At 47.4% G+C, this 18,367-nt stretch overlaps 1 protein-coding gene and 1 non-coding gene across 2 annotated transcripts; both read right to left on the minus strand.

Annotated features, from left to right (window-relative positions):
- Positions 1–4,754: 4,754 nt before the first annotated feature.
- Positions 4,755–6,481, minus strand: LOC147933247 (uncharacterized). Its single transcript, XM_087477352.1, has 4 exons — positions 6,313–6,481; positions 5,691–6,112; positions 5,228–5,477; positions 4,755–5,143 (listed from the first exon to the last, which is right to left on the minus strand). The coding sequence occupies exons 1-4, from the start codon at positions 6,479–6,481 to the stop codon at positions 4,755–4,757; spliced, it is 1,230 nt and encodes a 409-aa protein (XP_087333478.1).
- A 10,020-nt stretch (positions 6,482–16,501) lies between these two features.
- LOC147933248 (small nucleolar RNA R71) lies at positions 16,502–16,608 on the minus strand. Its single transcript, XR_015576934.1, has one exon. It is a non-coding gene; the product is annotated as a small nucleolar RNA R71 (small nucleolar RNA).
- Between the last annotated feature and the right edge of the window lie 1,759 nt (positions 16,609–18,367).

Here is an 18,367-nt window from a genome sequence, read left to right on the forward strand (position 1 = left end):
AAATAAAATTGATGATAGAAATAATTTAGGAAATCATTGATTTTTTTGATATTTTAGGTATATTATTAGTGTAATCGAATTTGATTTTCCATATTTTACTTATTGATTTTTTGCAAATATGTAGTGTTGATATCAGAAACAACAACTAGAAATATGAAATTAAGATATAAGATCTGGGCAGGCTTTCGGTGCAAATCGGTAAGAACAATGAAGAACAAATGAACTGGATTTTTAGATGCTGCCCGGATCGGTTCGTTCCGTTATTATCGGAGCGAATCCATACCCGGGACTGATTCCTGTTTCCCGTTGGGATTGTGGGGATCATGGGAGTAACCCCTACGGAGACCCCGGGGTTCGAGCTACCGAGATCCCGGGCTGAAACGGATCCGTGACGTGTGAGATCCGAGCCACCCGAGGTGTTTTGGTTCGGTGTGTGAACGTCGTCAAGCGACGAGCCTGTCTCGGGTCTGACTGAATTCGAGACCTCGTGATCGGACTGGGCTGGAATATGTACACCCTGAGAAGGGGCATTGTTGGGGATGGACCCGTGGTTTGTCACTGGTGATGCGGTTTCTGGCATGATCGTATTAGCTGTGGATGGATCCATTTCGCCTCGATTTCTTCAAAGTAGTCGATTTGTGAGAATAGAAAGACCTAAGTCCCCACAGGCGGCGCCAAATTGTTGATATTTGAAACAACAACTAGAAATATGAAATTAAGATATAAGTTCTGGGCAGGCTTTCGGTGCAAATCGACAAGAACAATGAAGAACAAACGAACTGGATTTTTTGTATTGATTTTCTGTATTGAATCGTTAAAAGTTACATGTCCCGAGTACTTTACAAAAGCTGAATATTTAAACTCAATCCCGAACGAGACTCCTCCTGAATCTCCTCCTGTAATCTCGCCCGCGATCTTGACCTCGACCTCTCGACCTCATCTCTAGGTTGACTTCGCCCTTCAGCTCGAGCTCTCTTCTTGGGCCTACGTCAGGCCCAATTGCTGGGTTAACGTTTACTTCTTAGCGGGCTTATCTATTGGGCCTCTAACTTGCGAAATCCAACACCAACAATTGCCCCCCAGCCTTTTAATCTAATCTCGAGAAGTTGAAAGGCGAATATCCAAAGAATCTCTTCCGTCGTTTTGGTTTCACGATCCTCCTCAGGGAAGACATAACGAATCTCGGCTTCCGAGATCTCCGTGATGATTACCTCCTCTCTCCTAAAATCTAACAGTGGAGACGAAAAGTTTGAACGGCCCAGATTAAGGGAGACAGATTCGTGGGATTACGAAAACCAACGCCATTATGACTTATAAGTCATAAGTCACACGTCTCGTCATAACCGCGCACTCATCCACTACTTCGAGGTAAATTTTTTCTTCTCCCCTTTGCTTAATAATTTTTGAGACTTAATCTCTGCTTGCTAGTTCCATTATCTCATCTTTTTCGCTAAGTTTATCTTTTTTTGTCTAGGCTAGTTGATTTCGCAATTATTTCGCCTTTTGTTTACGTTATTATGGCTCCTCTTGAACTCTAGGGAAATCACATCCCACCGATTATGTTGGTCAAACACCTAACCGACCTTCGTTAAAAGCACTGAGTACCTCCAAACATTGAGATGATACTGCGTTCCGGCAATTCGTTCACCTCGGAGACCGTTCCCCCAGACTATTGCTGCGCATACACCACGTACTTCGAACAATGCGGGCTCGTGTTCCCCATCCCGAGGATTATTTTACAGATCCTTCAACGCCTCCGGATGGCGTTTCCCCAGATGTGTCCAAATTTTGTGCGACACGTTATGGGAATATACGTTAGAGACCGTAAACTCGGACTTGAGCTCGGGGTGGATGACGTCCTCTGATTGTACCATATCAAACACAATTCCGGTTTTCCCAGAACGTTCTATACATGTCGCCGCCGTGGTCCGGAGATAATCCAGGCACTTCCCGGAAAGGACGAGCGATGGAGAGAGAAGTACTTCTACTTCCGCGTTACTCCGGCGTCGGTGGGAGACTTCAATTTTGCTCGTCTCCCGACCCAATGGGCCGTTTGCGTTGGTCAGAATGACCTCTGGTCACTTGTAGTCCTCCGTCGTTGCTGTGACTGTAATATTTATGCTATCGTACTAATGTTCCTTTTATTTTTCGCATGATAGACTCCGGAGAGCCCCCGAACACTTCAGCGACCCGAGCATTAACAGAGAGATTGCGAGGAGGAGAAGTTAGGTGGAGTTTGTTTACGCGGGGCCATATCATTGCAGCTCTGAACGCCCCGCTAATGCAAGCCGTTCCAGCTCCGGGCCCAACTATTCCCGCTGTTCATCCGAATCCACCACCCCTTGCTGAACAGGCTAGGAGTGAAGGTGCGGATAACTCTCCCGTTTGTAGAGGTAACGAGCCCTCCTTTATTAGTCATGATTCCTTGTAACCATCATGTTCTGAAAGAAGAAGACGGTTTTAAACGTTCCCTTTTTTTTTGCGATCAGATATTTTGAGTTTGTCTTCGACTTCCACCCCCTTACAAGCCATGGTCAGGAAACCGTCACTCCGCGAGCTCAGAGAACAATCGCAGCCATCTCGGAGGGTCCGTGCCGGTGACGTCGACGCAGCGTTGGCCTCCGCCCTCCGTGCCGTTCTGCCTCCCCCAGTTCGGGTAAGCAGCAAGGAGGTCAACCAAACCCCCGCGGCCTTGGCTGGTCCTACCGGGCTGGCCAGGGAGATCATGCTTGTTAGCTCGCAGTTGACTCGTGATGAGCCGACCACACTGTCAAAACGAGCTCGCACAGATAACCCCGAGCTCCCGAGGCGAGGAGCCGTGAGAGCCGAGAAAGCCATCCCACATGAGGTAACCCCGAAGGTCCTGCTGGAGACCCTGTTGTCTCCGAGAACGGCTCGTCGTCGAGCCGCCCGTTCCATTGGAGGTTCGCCCACTCTCATGACTCCCCCGCGGTAGAAGACCATCTTGGGATGGCCACCCTCATCCGGCATCTGAAGACTGCCAACTGTCAGGTCCCGCTGGTGAAGGACCATGACGAGAGGGAGGCCTACATTGAGGTGATGGCGGCTCACGTGAGGGTAAGCTGAACTGAGGAACCCTTATTTAGGTATAGTTCTTCGTTCACTATCTTTTTTACGCCTTTTCTTTTGACACAAGCATTGGGATCGTTTTTGTTTTTTTTGGTGTGCTTGTAGTCCGCGGCTGCTGACAACAAGCTGGTGGCAATCTATGAGCGGAGGTTGAAGGAAATTTCACAGACTGCTGAGCTGGAGAACACGACGAGGGTGATTCACGAGCTCACGACGGCACTCAAAGCCGAGCAGGAAAGGGAGGAAGCTACAAACCAAAAAGTTGCGGCTTTGGAGAGTGAAATCACTTCTTCGAAGAGTTCTCAAGACAGGCTGCTCTCCGTCAAGGCCGACCTCTCCTCCGCCAGGGACGCTCAAACCAAAGCGGCACGCGACCGGGACCTCCTGCTAAAGGAGAACAGGTGGCTGAAGGAAAAGGCAACATGAACGGAACAACGGCACGCGGAGGCGACTCGTCAGGCGGTTCATGACGCCAAGGAGCGGATGTCCTAAGACTACCGCGTGGTTCTAGACTCGGTGAAGAGCAAATGGGAGAGGAAGAAAGAGCAGACTGCGGTCGAAAGCGATCTTGCGAAGATTGAGTCCAACCTCCTCCTGATCAAACAGATCGACGAGGGGAGGACGTAAATTGCGGACGAGCTGCAAGTCCTTGAGACTCAACGGGTGGTCCTTGCGGTTAGGTCCGACTCTTTAGTGGTCTCGGACTTCTCGGTGGGCAAGCTTGATCTTCCACAAATCTCGGAAGATTCGGTTGCGCCTATGGAGGTCGATGCCGGAACCGGAGTCCCGCGAGGACTGAATGAGCATGGAAGCAATGCGAGCGCCGCAGTGGATCCGGGGGTCGGAACGGAGGGGGAGGACGTCTGATTGCTGTCCCCGATTTCTTTATTTTGTTTTATCTCTAATCTTTTGACTTGTTTGCCCGGGAGAGCTTTTATCCGAACCTTAGACTTATTTGCCTGGGGAGGCATTTAAACCCTTCTTTTGGTTTAGTTTGGTTTTTCGGACTTACTTAGGATGCGTGAGTTTTATCATCACTTTTTATTTTCTTCATCCGCCTGATCAAACATGCATTTATCGAGGGCGGACGTACGAATAGTAGGTTCCGGGGAACCTTTACCGGGGATCCATCGTGTCAGTTTTGAAAAGCTTGCAATTGAGCGCGTCGCTCGAGCATGGAGGCCCTTAGGGGATTCAGAGGGGTTTCAAGTTGGGTAGCGAGATAATCTTTATTTCCGCGTGAGGTTGTGGAACAGCAAGCAGGGCATTGTTTGTTTTAGTGAAATTGCGTTAGATCCGTTACTGTCGAAGAGGTGTTCGGGAGGTTCGAATTGGCCTAAGTTGGGTTGCGAGGTTATTTGAAACTCGCATGTGATGCCCAAGGGCGTTCTTGTTGTTTGTCTATTTTGTTTTTGAACTGTCTTACTTCATCTTGTGGTTGGCAAGAGTTATTTAACGTTGAAGTAATGAAATGCTTATGAGCGAATCTGGTCGCGGTAAAAAGCTTGCATTTTATTGGGGTGGAGTGGTTATAGACGTGGAGAGAATTACATTGGAGAGGTGGCTGCACTCGAGCAATCGACCTGCCTACGTACCCCGTAAAGGGATCAAGCCAAATCGTAGTTCGGTTATTATCAATACTTCCTAGAAGTATTTCTTGAGATTCATGACATTCCAAGGTTGGGGCTGAGCCTTTCCGTTGTTCTCGTCTTCGAGGCGATATACGCCATTGCGAACGACTTCGGTGATATGGAAAGGTCCTTCACACTTAGTCCCATTTTCTCGGCATTCTTCTCCTTTCTGTGATCAAACACCTTACGGAGCACTCGATCTCCGACGACGAAACGTCGAGGCCGGATCTTCGAATCGTAGAAGCGGGCAATAACATTTTGGTAGTTTTGAACTCGCACGTAGGCTTGTTCTCTTTTCTCGTCGATGATGGCGAGGTTATCACGTAGTGCTTCGTTGTTTGCCTCCTCGTTTTCGGGGGAAACAACTCGGCGGATACTGCCCACGGAGATTTCTGCCGGTATTACTGCTTCAATCCCGTAGGCTAGGGAAAAGGCGGTTTCGCCCGTGCTACCCCGTGGCGTAGTCCGGGTGGTCCAAAGGACCCCGGGGAGCTGGGCATCCTAACTGGACTTTGCGGCGGCCATACGGTGCTTGAGGCCGTGTAAGATCAAGTTGTTCGCAGCCTCGGCCTGCCCGTTTCCTTGGGGATACTGGGGGGTAGATGGGGTTAACCGTATACTCCAGTCATCACAATATTTTTGAACCGCGGAGGACACCAGGTTCGTTCCGTTGTCGGTTACGATCTCGTAGGAGATTCCGTGTCGGCATACCACGTTTTTCCATAGGAAATCCTTCACGTGCTCCCCTTTAATAGACTGGTAGGATTCAGCCTCGATAAATTTAGTAAAGTAATCGGTTACAACCAATAGGTTAGTAACACCTCACTTTCCCGACTGCTCGAGAGGTCTCATAGCATCCATTGACCACCGCATGAAGGGGTAAGGAGCAAAGACCGAGCTCATCAGCTCAATGGGCTGGTTAATCATGGGTGCATGACATTGGCAAGGGTCACACTTTTTGGCGCGCACGTTGCAGTCCACGAGCATGGTTGTCCAGAAATATCCCTGCTGTTTTATTCTGAGGGCCAGTGATCGCCCTCCGGAATGATTCCCATAAGGACCCTCGTGAGCCTCTTTCATGATGCTAAGGGTTTCATTCCCGTGTACGCACCTGAGGTAAGGTCCGGAGATGCATCGCTTATACAGCTCTTCGCTGATGATGCAGAACCTCGCGCTTTGAGCTTTGAGCTTACGCGCTTGCCATCGGTCCTTGGGAATGGTTCCGTTTGTGATATAATCGCGAATCAGGACCCGCCAATCCATTTCCAGTTCTGTTTCCTGCTCGTCTCCGGAGATAAGATCGTCTAGGAACTCATCTTTCCGGTTAGGTGCCTGCTCGGGTCCTTCCTTGTCGGGGCCGGTTTCGACCTCGACTTGGTGGATTCTTTGGGCTTTAACGGGGATAGAGATGCTAGGTTCATCTATGCCTTCGACGGGTATGATTCATTTGACCGAGGGGTCGGAGGTGGAAGCCAGCGCGGCGAGGGCGTCGGCGGCTGAGTTCTCTCCCGGGGAATTTTGGTGAGTTCGAACGATGAGAATTGTTCTGCTATCGACCAAACAATTCGGAGGTAAGCGTCCATCCATTCACAGTTTGTGTCATAATTTTCGTGGTATTGACTGGTGACGAGCTGCGAGTCACTGAATGCATCGATCTCTTTAACTCCTACACCCAATGCCAGCCAGAGTCCGACTATTAGGGCTTCATACTCGGCCTCGTTATTTGAGGCCGCGAACCCGAGTCGGAAGGATTGTTCCATGATTTCATTGGTCGGGGATACGAGTCAAATTAAAATCCTGGATCCCTGCCTGGATGACGCTCCATCCGCGTACAGTGACCACCTCTTGGAGCGGTTCTCGGTGTATTCGTTGGTCGCGGCGAGCTTGATTACGAAGTCAGCGAGGACCTGTGCTTTGGCGCAGGTCCGAGCTCGGTACTCGATATCGTATTCACTGAGTTCTATAGCCCACTTGGCTAGTCTGCCGAATTGGCTGGGACTTTGGAGGATGGTCCGAATAGGCTGAGACGTCATCACCACGATTGTGTGTGACTGGAAATAGGGGCGCAATTTGCAGGCTGACATCACGACCGCTAGGGCTAGTTTCTCCATGGCGGGGTACCGTGTTTCTGCGTCGACCAGGGTTTTGCTAACGTAGTAAATGGGTTTCTGCTCGCCTTCGTGTTCCCGTACCAGTACCCCGCGCACTGCAAAGTCGGAGACGGCAATGTAGAGGAAGAGGTGTTCCCCATACGCTGGCTTCGAGAGGACGGGGGGCTCGGTCCGTAGATCGCGTGATGAATCGGGTCAGGGCGGCTATCCGTCCTGTCAGTCTTTGTACCTCCCGAGTTGTCTTTAGTGAAGGCATCTCGAGGAAGGTTGCGATCTGTTTTGGATTCGCTTCGATCCTGCGTTACATGACCAGATACCCCAGGAATTCGCCGGATGCGACGCCAAACGTGCATTTGGTCGGGTGAGTTTCATCCCGTACTTGTTTAGTATTTTGAAACATTCTTTGAGCTGGGAGACGTGATCTTGCTCGCGCATTGACTTGACGAGCATGTCGTCGATATACACCTCCATGGTTTTTCCAAGGTGTTCGGCGACATCTTGTTGACTAACCTCTGGTAGGTTGCTCCAGCGTTTTTAAGTCCGAAAGGCATTACTTTGTAGCAGTAAGTGCCTTGATCAGTAATAAAAGCGGTTTTTTCTTGGTCGGTAAGGTCCATCAGAATCTGGTTATACCCCGAGAAGGCGTCCATAAAGGACAGAACCTCGTGACCGGCGGTTGCTTCGACCAATCTGTCGATATGAGGAAGATGGTAATTGTCTTTTGGACAAGCTTTATTAAGGTCATTGAAGTCGATGCAGATCCGCCATTCCCCGTTTTTCTTCTTAACTACCACGGGGTTGGCCAACCATTCGACGTACTTGACTTCGCGGATAGACCCTATTTTCAGCAGCCAATCCACCTCGTTGTTATTGCTTTCACCCTTTCGGGTCCGAGCTGGCGACGTTTTTGTTTTATCGGTTTGTAGGTGGGGTCGACATTAAGCTGATGAGACGTAACGCTAATGTCGATTCCCTTCATATCCGACGAGGACCAAGCGAACGTATCGCGGTTCTGACCTAAGAATTGGATCAGGTCGTTTCTTGTATTGGTGTTCAGGTCAGCCCCGATCCTGACGCATCGCTCCGGATGTCCTTCCATAATCGAAACTTGGTCGACCTTGGTCATTATGGGTCCGCGCGCGACAGGTCTTTGCGACTAGCAAGCTGACGAGCTTCAAGTTTGTCATCGATCATTAATTGCTATTGAGCGGACTTTTTAATTAAGTCGTAGCCACTTCTATAACATTGTCTCGAGGTGTGTTGGCTACCATAGATGGTTGCGATCCCGCCCCGAGATGGGAACTTAACGCACTAGTGGTACGTCGATGGGACCGCTTTCATCCCGTACAACCATGGTCTGCCGAGGATGGCATTGAAGGGTGCGGGACGGTCAACGACCACAAAGTCGACTAGACGCCGTACCCCCCGGGCTTCTACTATGAGCTGAACGGTGCCCTTGGCTAAGGTTGTATCACCGACGAATCCGGTGAGTGGGGTTTTGGCCCCTTTTAGTTCGGAGTCAGGGTAGCTCATACGTTTGAAAGCGTCGTAAAACAAGAGATCAACCGAGCTCCCCGTATCTACCATTATTCGTGAGAGCTCGCATCCTCCGACGTCTAATCTCACTATTAGAGCGTCGTCGTGCGGTTTATCCAGATCAGCGGTCTTGCTTTCCCAGAAGGTGATCTCGTAGTCTGGATCAGAGCGGGGTTTCCGCTCTCGGTGGTAACTCTCGACCCTGCGTTAATACGCTTTGATCGAGTTAACTGAGTTACGACACAAGGAAGATCCTCCTGTGATGTAGTCAACCCTATGAACCTGGTCGGGGTTTCCAAAACACCGGGAGATGTGCGGACGGCAGCTCGCGGGCTTTCGAAGGGCCGGAGGTGGTGTAAAGACTGACCTGGGCGAAGTGTGGCAAAGTGTAACATCTGTGAACCGGAATCCCGGTTTCGGATGTGCATCGATTGATGCAGTAGGAGCATCGGTCGATGCTGGCTCAATTCTCTGCGTTTTGACTTAAGTCAAACGCTGCGTTTTGGGAAAAAGGAGAAAAGAAAACCCTTAGGGTCTTTCCTTTTGTCTCATTAGACGTGTGTGGCCGTTTTTGAGATAAAAGAGAAGGAAGAAAGTGTTCTTGAGAGTTCTTGGTGATTTCTTGGAGATTTGGGGCGTTCCTGTAGAGATCTGTAGCTGGGATCGTTGTAGGAGCTTCCTGGGAGCGTGTTCTTGATTGTTTGAGGTTTAGTTTCTTCTGTGGCAAAGGTAAGTGCATGACCATGGCTTATCTAAGCTAGAGAACTCATTAATCTTCCTGTTGTGTGTTGTTAGACGTATTAGGATAATGCTATGGACGTTAGTAAGCTTTCTTTTGGCTTGGGATCGAGTTTTGTGGTTGTAGGAACGAAGATCCGGCGAGAAGTTTCGGGGAAATCACGGTGCTCGACGTTGCGTCGATCGATGCATATCTTGCATCGGTCGATGCAAGTGCGAGGACGGCACGTAAACTCTAGGGTTTTCGTGTTACATCGAGCATGTGTTGGTCGATGCAGACTGGGTATCGGTCGATGCAAGTTACACTTGCATCGGTCGATGCAGCTCCTGTGTCGATCGATGCTTCCCCACTTGGCATCGGTCGATGCATGTGTGTTGTCGGTCGATGCTAAGTCCTGGTTTGTTATTGTCGTTTGTTGATTGTTGTGTGTTGGTTATTGATACTCTATTGCTTGTGTGTATAGCCCAGTAGATGGGAGGATTGCCTTACTGAGTGTTTATAAAATACTCATGCATTGCAATATGTGTTTGTGGTGAAGGTAAAGGCAAAGTGTGATCGTGGAATCCAGGCAATGAAGAGGAGGATGTTCTAGGGACTTGGTTTTATGTTGTCTGGCTTTGCTAGGTTGCTAGAGTTGGGTCATTAGAACATTGCTAGGTTGCTGGTTCTATGATTCCTGTTGTTTTGGATATTGATTATGTTGGAATATGGTTATATTTTATTATTGGATTATTATTGAATATAGGTTGGTTAATTCCGCTGTTGATTGTGTTTGTGGTTAGGTGGCTAGTGGGTATGGGACCACTAGTTGTAGTTTATTTTATTATATTATATTTATTATTTAAAAAAAAAAAGGGTCGGTTGTTTCATTTTGGTATCAGAGCCCTTACGGTTCTAGGTTTGGGTTCATTAGGTTTCTGTTGTAGATGTTTGGGATTGCATGTCTTGATTGATTATGTGAGTTAGTCAATTGTGTGTGGCATGGAATCCTAGAACATCCTCTTCGAGCCGATTGTGTGATTCCACGGTGAGTTTATGTTTCTGTGTTATAATAGAAATTGTTTATGTTTCTGCATGTCATGGTAGTGCAGATAGTTAGGGAGGATGCTGTGGCTGGTCGAGGTCGTGGACGCGGACGTGGTCGTGGTAGGGGCAGAGTTCCAGTGGTTAGTGAGACCGAGGACCAGAGTGTGACAGCTGAGGGTGTTGGCGAGTCGCAGGGTGTTCCGGGGGATTCCGTGAGTATGGCAGGAGGGGGCGGTGTTGATGCTCCAGTGGCCGGTGATGTTAGGGTTCCGGGTGTGGGAGTCCCAGCGGGTGGAGTCCCTGGTACTGACTTTGCGGCTATGTTAGCACAGGTGTTAGAGCGGTTACCACCAGTGGTACCGGCTCGGGCTCAGGTAGTGCCACCAGTAGTGGCGGAGGAGCGGCAGCCAGTGGTTGCGGATGTGGGAGAGCATGGACGTTATTTGGCTATGCTCAAGGAGATGAAGGTTCTGTTCACTGAGAGGTTTTTGGGTGGTACAGATCCTACTGCTGCGGATGCATGGAGGACGAGTGTGGAACGTAACTTCCATACTCAGAGATGTCCTGTGGAGTTTTGGGTGGACATAGGGGTCTACTTTTGGGGGGGTGATGCTGAGTTGTGGTGGAGATCCATGGTTGCTAGGAGGGTGCAGAGGGAGATGACTTGGGCTGACTTCTTCTTGGAGTTCAACCGCAAGTATTTTCCTAGAGAGGCATTGGACCGGTTGGATGTGCAGTTCCTTCAGATATCTCAGGGGACGCGGTCAGTGCGGGAGCTGGACTTGGAGTTCAGTCGACTTCTATGTTATGGGGGTCGGGCTATGGAGTCTGAGGAGGCTCAGATCAGGAGGTTTTTGAGGGCTCTACGTGATGACTTGAGAGTTCACTGTAGAGGGAGGAGTTATGCTACGCGTGCAGAGCTGGTTGAGACTGCAGCAGAGATTGAGGAGGATATCCTGGCACAGTCAGTGGCGGTAGCTCCAGCAGTTCAGCCTAGTAAGGCTCAGCAGCAGGGTGGTTCTAGCAGGGGCGGTAGGCATGCTCAGGGAACCAAGAGGAAGTGGGAGGCTACGCAGAAGCCGAGTGGTGCGGGTTGCTTTGGTTGTGGGAGCAAGGATCACAGGGTTGCTAGTTGTCCCAAGAGGAGTGTTCCGACGACAGGACCTCGGGTATGTTATCATTGTAGGGAGACAGGGCACATCAGGCCTTTTTGTCCCAAGTTGCAGCCGGCAGCAGTGGCAGCGTTGCAGCAAGTGCAGCCTGGAGGTCAGCAGGTGGCACGGATTGAGGAAGGGCCTCGGGTATACACGACAGCAGAGACTGGTGGAACCAGTGCTGGGGCGATCACAGGTATAATTTCTGGTACTTAATCTTTGTGAATTTTAGTAGGGTCAGATTTTATGTTTCCTGTGATAAAGTGTTAGGTTCTCAACACATGAGGTTTGTGTAAGGACCCTGTTGGTGGGCGGGTTTAAGTCCCATGTTATGTTTGATTCTGGAGCTTTGCATAGCTTCATTACTCCAGAGTGTGCAGAGTGTGCGGGGATCAGCGGGGATCCTGGAGAGCGTGCAGGAGTTGTCAGAGTTGCGGGAGGCGAGTTCCTGAGAGTGATTGGTCGAGCTAGAGGAATTGATATTCAAATCGCAGGGGAGTCGTGGCCAGCGGATTTGCTTATCAGTCCAGTGGAGCTGTATGATGTTATTCTCGGGATGGATTGGTTGCATCGGTATAGGGTGCATTTGGATTGCCATCAGGGTAGAGTGGAGTTTGAGCATGCAGGAGGGAAGTTGGTTTTTCAGGGTATTAGACCGACTTCGGGGAGTCTCGTGATCTCAGCCATTCAGGCCGGGAAGATGATCGAGAAGGGCCGTGAGGCTTATTTGGTTACTATATCTATGCCAGAGTCAGTGGGGAAGTCTACGGTTAGCGGTATTCCAGTAGTGGAGGAGTTTGAGGATGTGTTTCAGTCTTTGCAGGGATTACCACCATCTCGGTCGGATCCTTTTACAATTGAACTGGAACCGGGGACGACACCGTTATCCAAGGCTCCTTACAGGATGGCTCCAGCAGAGATGGCAGAGCTGAAGAAGCAGCTAGAGGATTTGTTGAGTAAGGGATTCATCCGTCCAAGTGTGTCACCGTGGGGAGCGCCGGTGTTGTTTGTGAAGAAGAAGGATGGGAGTTTCAGGTTGTGTATTGATTACCGAGGTTTGAACCGGGTTACTGTGAAGAACAAGTACCCTCTCCCGAGGATTGATGAGTTGTTGGATCAGTTGAGGGGTGCTACTTGGTTCTCTAAGGTAGATCTGGCGTCGGGTTATCATCAGATACCGATAGATGAGGCAGATGTGAGGAAGACTGCTTTCAGGACTAGGTATGGGCATTATGAGTTTGTAGTGATGCATTTCGGGTTGACTAACGCACCAGCATCGTTTATGAGATTGATGAACAGTGTGTTTCAGGGGTTTCTGGATGTATCTGTCATCATTTTCATCGACGATATCCTGGTTTATTCTAAGAGTCCTGAGGAGCATGTAGTGCATTTGAGGGCAGTTATGGAGAAGCTGCGGGAACAGAAGTTGTTTGCTAAGTTGGGCAAGTGTAGTTTTTGGCAGCGTGAGATGGGCTTTCTGGGTCACATTGTTTCTGCAGAGGGGGTTTATGTAGATCCAGAGAAGATTCAGGCTATCAGAGATTGGCCTAGACCGCAAAATGCCACAGAGATCAGGAGTTTCCTTGGATTGGCAGGTTACTACAGGAGATTTGTGCAGGAGTTTGCAAGCAGAGCACGTCCTATGACTAAGTTGACAGGGAAGGATGTTCCTTTTGTCTGGTCAGAAGAGTGTGAGGAAGGCTTTGCAAGCCTGAAGGAGATGTTGACTACTGCGCCAGTGTTGGCTTTGCCTGAGCAGGGAGAACCCTATGTGGTTTATACAGATGCATCTAGAGTTGGTTTGGGGTGTGTTCTGATGCAGCATGGGAAGGTGATTGCCTATGCTTCGCGGCAGTTGCGGGTGCATGAAGGCAACTATCCTACTCATGATTTGGAGATGGGTGTTGTAGTTTTTGCCCTGAAGATTTGGAGATCTTATCTTTATGGGGCAAAGGTACAGGTGTTCACAGATCATAAGAGCCTGAAGTATATATTCACTCAGCCTGAGTTGAATTTGAGACAAAGGCGGTGGATGGAGCTTGTGGCGGATCATGATTTGGAGATAGCCTATCATCCTGGTAAGGCTAACACGGTTGCAGATGCTCTGAGTCGGAAGAGGGTAGCTTCGGCTCAGGAGCAGGAGATGGAGTCTCTAGTAGGGGAGATCAGTGCTATGAGCTTGTGTGCTGTTTCACAGGAACCGTTGGGTTTGGAAGCAGTTGATAGAGCAGATCTTCTGAGTAGGGTGCGGTTGGCTCAGGAGAAGGATTTGGGGCTGGTGAATGCCTCTAAGGATGTGGATTCAGAGTATCAGGTCTCAGATAATGGTACTATCTTGGTGCACGGTCGTGTGTGTGTGCCCAAGGATGAGGAGTTGAGGCAGGAGATTCTGAGAGAGGCTCATGCGAGCAAGTTATCTATTCATCCAGGAGCGACTAAGATGTACCGTGACCTCAAGAGGTACTATCATTGGGTCGGGATGAAGAAGGATGTGGCTAGTTGGGTTTCGAGGTGTGATGTGTGTCAGCTGGTGAAGGCTGAGCATCAGGTTCTTGGCGGGTTACTGAAGAGTTTACCCATTCCTGAGTGGAAGTGGGATATGATCACCATGGATTTTGTGGTAGGATTGCCAGTGGGCACGGACCTTTGATGCTATTTGGGTCATTGTGGACCGGTTGACTAAGTCAGCACATTTTCTGGCCATTAAGAAGACTGATGGAGCAGCGGTCTTGGCTAAGAAGTATGTGAGAGAGATAGTCAGATTGCATGGGGTGCCAGCGAGCATTGTGTCTGATAGGGATTCTAAGTTCACTTCGGTGTTCTGGAAGGCATTTCAGGCAGAGATGGGCACTAAGGTGCATATGAGTATAGCTTATCATCCCCAGACAGATGGACAGTCTAAGAGGACGATCCAGACGCTGGAGGATTTGCTGAGGATGTGTGTTGGATTCGAGTGGCCATTGGGCAGATCACCTGAACCTGGTAGAGTTTGCTTACAACAACAGTTATCAGACGAGTATTAAGATGGCTCCTTATGAGGCTTTGTATGGGAGGCCATGTCGTACACCATTATGCTGGACTCAGGTGGGGGAGAGGAGCATGTTTGGTGCTAGTTTTGTTCAGGAGACCTCAGAGAAGATTCGGATTCTCAAGCTGAACATGAAGGAGGCTCAGGACAGACAGAGGATTTATGCTGATAGGTGATATATCATGGTTTTTAGGTGTTTTTAGCCATGATATAAGTCTTTTTGGTATTTTTAGAGTCTTTTTGAGTCTTTATAAGATTTAGCATGGATGGGAGCTTAATGGAGCTAAATAGGAGGATTTGGAGCATAATCAAGCATTGAGGCAGTTGGGAGACGAATTTAGATGATGCATCGATCGATGCATTGATAGTGTCGATCGATGCAGAGACAAAAGAAGAAATTGGAAGTTTTCCCACAAGTTTTGAAGATTTACAAAGTTGCCCCAAAGTCTTCCATATTTGCATCATTGGTCCCTGGCCGTGTTTAGGAATATAAATTGGATTTTTATGGTCATTGTTTAGACCTAAGCTTTATTTTTCCCTGCAACTTTTGAGAGCAAAACCCTGTGAGAGATTTTAGAGAGTTTTTGGAGAGAAGAATCAAGACTCCTTCAGAGAAGATTCAGAACTCCTTTATTTCTTCCTTTAATCTCTTAATGCAATTTATTCAGAAGATGTTTTGTGTTTCATTGATTATGTCTGAGTAGATCTGCTTGTTAGGTTTAGGGTTTCTCATTAGGGATTTCATGGATTGTTAGATCTGTTAATTTAGGATTCATTGATTATTAATTGATATGAGAATATAATTGATTTTCCTGACAAAAACCTTTGGTGAGCAAAATTACTTTCTGCAAAGAGATTTGATTTAGTAATTTTGTGAACTTATCTAAACCTGATTTTATTGCTGGTTTTTAACTTGAATTTTGCAAAGAGATTTGGATTTTCTGGTTTTAAAACTTAGATAATATTTGCAGTGAGAACTGATTTATTTTACAATTGTGTTTAGAGTTCAAGAACGGTGCTTAATTGTTGAATCCTGCTTGTTTAATTAATTGATCTGATTTTCCATGATTTCCTGAGAATTTCCCTAAGCCTAGCGTTTATTCCTATTGATTTACAACTCCTTTGTTTTCTGTTTTTGCATTGCTATTTAAATTTAATATTTTGATTTAGCATAATTAAAAGAATAATAAGTCTATTGTGTGAATCTAGAGTTCTTGTGGATTCGATCCCTAAGTACTACAATTGATCTCTTAATTTGAGAGAGTAGCTCAGGGTTAAATTTGAGCATATCAAATTTTGGCGCCGTTGCCGGGGACTCTTTTGATTCACCATTAGATTAAAGTCTTTGATTTTGTCTAAATTTTTATTTTTCTGTTTTACTCATACGCTTTTGTTTCTTTTCTCTTGTGTGTTTCAGGTACATGCATAAGCCTAGCACCAGGAAAAATCCTACTGGTCCGGTTGTTAAGCTTACAAACCAAGAGTTAGGACAACTAGAGCATAAGAACAACAAAGCAGCCAAATCAGCGAAGATGGCCAATATAATCATATTGAGACCTTATGAAGCTGGGGTTTTGAAGGATCAAGAGGGTAATGTGTACAACGAGCAAGGCCAGAAACTTGATGCTGAAGGACGGGTTATTCAGGAAGAACTCGTCGTGGCCGATGGGAATGCAGATGGCGTCGATCGACGCAACGATGGCATCGATCGACGCAACCAAGAAGGCATCGATCGACACAATGCTGGTGTCGATCGATGCAATGCCAGAGCTGATGTGGAGAATGTTCAAAGGCGACGGGATGACAATAGAGAGCTTGTCAAGACTCTTGCGGACTTCAACAGACCAGACTTGTTCTATGAGAACCGCTCCGCAATTGTCCCTCCTCCATTCCCAAGGAATGACTTTGAGCTGAAGCCTGCCTACTTCGCTCTTGTTGGACAAAGGCCATTCCAGAACTTGCCAAATGAGAAGCCTCTAGATCACATTGAACACTTTGAGGACATTGTCACTAGCATCAAGGCTAATGGAGTCACAGAGGACTACCTCTACTGTAAGCTTTTCCCCTACTCTCTTGCTGGGGAAGCTTCTCATTGGCTAAGGCAGCTCAAATCAGGATCTCTGACAACCTGGCATGACATCAAGGTGGCATTCTTGAACTATTTCTATGATGATGCGATGTCTGATGAGCTGAGGATCAAGCTTTCTACCTTTAGACAAGGACCAACTGAATCTTACAAAGCTGCTTGGGTAAGGTTCAAGGCATACCAGAGAGACTGTCCACATCATGGGTTCTCAGAGGTGCAGCTGATTAGTATCTTCTTCAGTGGTATTGATTGGAGGTATCAGATGGCTTTGGATGCAGCTAGTGATGGGAACTTCAAGACAAGGTACCCAGATGATGCTGAGAAGTTGATAGAAAGGCTAGCATCAAGCAATAGCACTAAGAATGCAGACTTAGAGCGGAATAGGGCACATGAAGGCAATGGTTCAAATCAGTTTGCTGCGGTGAATGCTAAGTTGGATACAGTGCACAATCTTCTTGTGGGAAAGAAGTCTGTCCATTTTGCTGAAGATGTTGAGATTTTTGAGCCAAAGCCAGAGACTACAGAAGAAAATGTCAACTATGTGTATGGAGCTGGGTATCAAAATCAGAGATTTGGTCAGAAGAATTCCTTCACAGGAAACCCAAACAACAACTTCACTAGGAACTATGGATCTTCTTCTTACCAACCCCTCCCTCCACCTAATTCAGAGAGCAAGATGGAATCAATGGTTGAACAGATTCTTCAAGGTCAACAGAAGTTAACAGTGGACTTCAATGGAAAGATTGATTCTGTTTACACTGAGCTGACTGGGAAATTTGAAGCTCTAAATACTCATGTCAAGAAGCTAGAAAGTCAAGTGATTCAGACTGCTGGGTCTGTTAAAAGACAAGAGGAACTTCTTTCTAGAAGAACAGAGATGGATCCAAGGCATGCTTGCAATGCGATTTTGGTGAAGGAAGGAGACGAAGATCCGTCAGTTGATTCAGCATCGATCGATGCAGCTGTTGCATCGATCGACACTCTTTCCAGAGACGGCTCGGACTTGTCCAAAATCAAAGATTCTCGCGTTGGATCCTTAACTGCAAGTCCTAGACCAGTTGTAAAGCTGAAATCTCATCATTCCACAGCCAAGAACTCACAGGTAAGGCCAAGGTATGCATCTCCTTCTCCCAAACCTTCTCCTATCATCAATAAGAATTTCAAAGGTACAAAAACTGTTGTGCAGTTAACCAAGCCGCGAGATTATCGCAGTGTGCTTGTTTCTTCTGTTGATGATTTTGCAGGACTTAAAAGAAAGCCACCCATCCCTCAGTCCCGTCCTGGTCCTGCTCCTCACATCCTTGTCAAACCTCATGCAGCTAAAGCCTACACACCCCCTTGGATGAAGAGGACACCCTCTCAGAAGCATTCACTGCCCTGTTCTGATCCACCGGATGCCTGAGATCCGACACAGTCAAGCTAATGACTGAAAACAAGCGCTTAGTGGGAGGCAACCCACCGGTAGGTTTTTCTTTTTCATTTTTCTTTTGATTTTCATTTATTTTTATTTTATTCGCCAATCTCTTACTTGATAACACCGGGGACAGTGTTGTTTAAGTCTGGGGGAGGCAGTTACTAACTACGTTTTTGTTTTTGAGAGTCAGAAAAAGAAAAAAAAATGGTTTTATTGAGTCAAAATTTTGTTGGAAACTATGATTTTTCTTTTTAGTGTATTGCCATGGTTGATTAATGCTGCAGATTGAATCCACAATTCCGACTAATGAAAAATCCAATGGCTGACCAGTGAACCAGAGACATCCAAATTTCCAACAGAATCCATAAAAGCTTGAGGTAATTTCTGTACTTTTCTTTTTACCTCATCAAGGAGATTGATGTTCATAGAGCTTGATTCCTTGTTCATACCTGACAAGTAAGATTAGAAAAGAAAAAAAATGGTACTCCTCTCCCTTATTCATGTTAAGAAAAATCCTGAGAGCTTTGTTTAAAAAAAAAAAGAGAATAAAAG

This window comes from Camelina sativa, chromosome 12 (assembly GCF_030686135.1).
Source record: "Camelina sativa cultivar CO46 ecotype springtype chromosome 12, ASM3068613v1".
Lineage (NCBI taxonomy): Eukaryota > Viridiplantae > Streptophyta > Magnoliopsida > Brassicales > Brassicaceae > Camelina > Camelina sativa.

Coding starts and splice junctions, on each gene's coding strand:
- LOC147933247 (XM_087477352.1), bottom strand. CDS start 6,481: ATGGAACAATCCTTCCGACTCGGGTTCGCGGCCTCAAATAACGAGGCC. Junction 6,113..6,312: donor CGAAAATTATGACACAAACT/GTGAATGGATGG, acceptor TCCCCGTTAAAG/CCCAAAGAATCCACCAAGTC. Junction 5,478..5,690: donor CCATGCTCGTGGACTGCAAC/GTGCGCGCCAAA, acceptor GAATCCTACCAG/TCTATTAAAGGGGAGCACGT.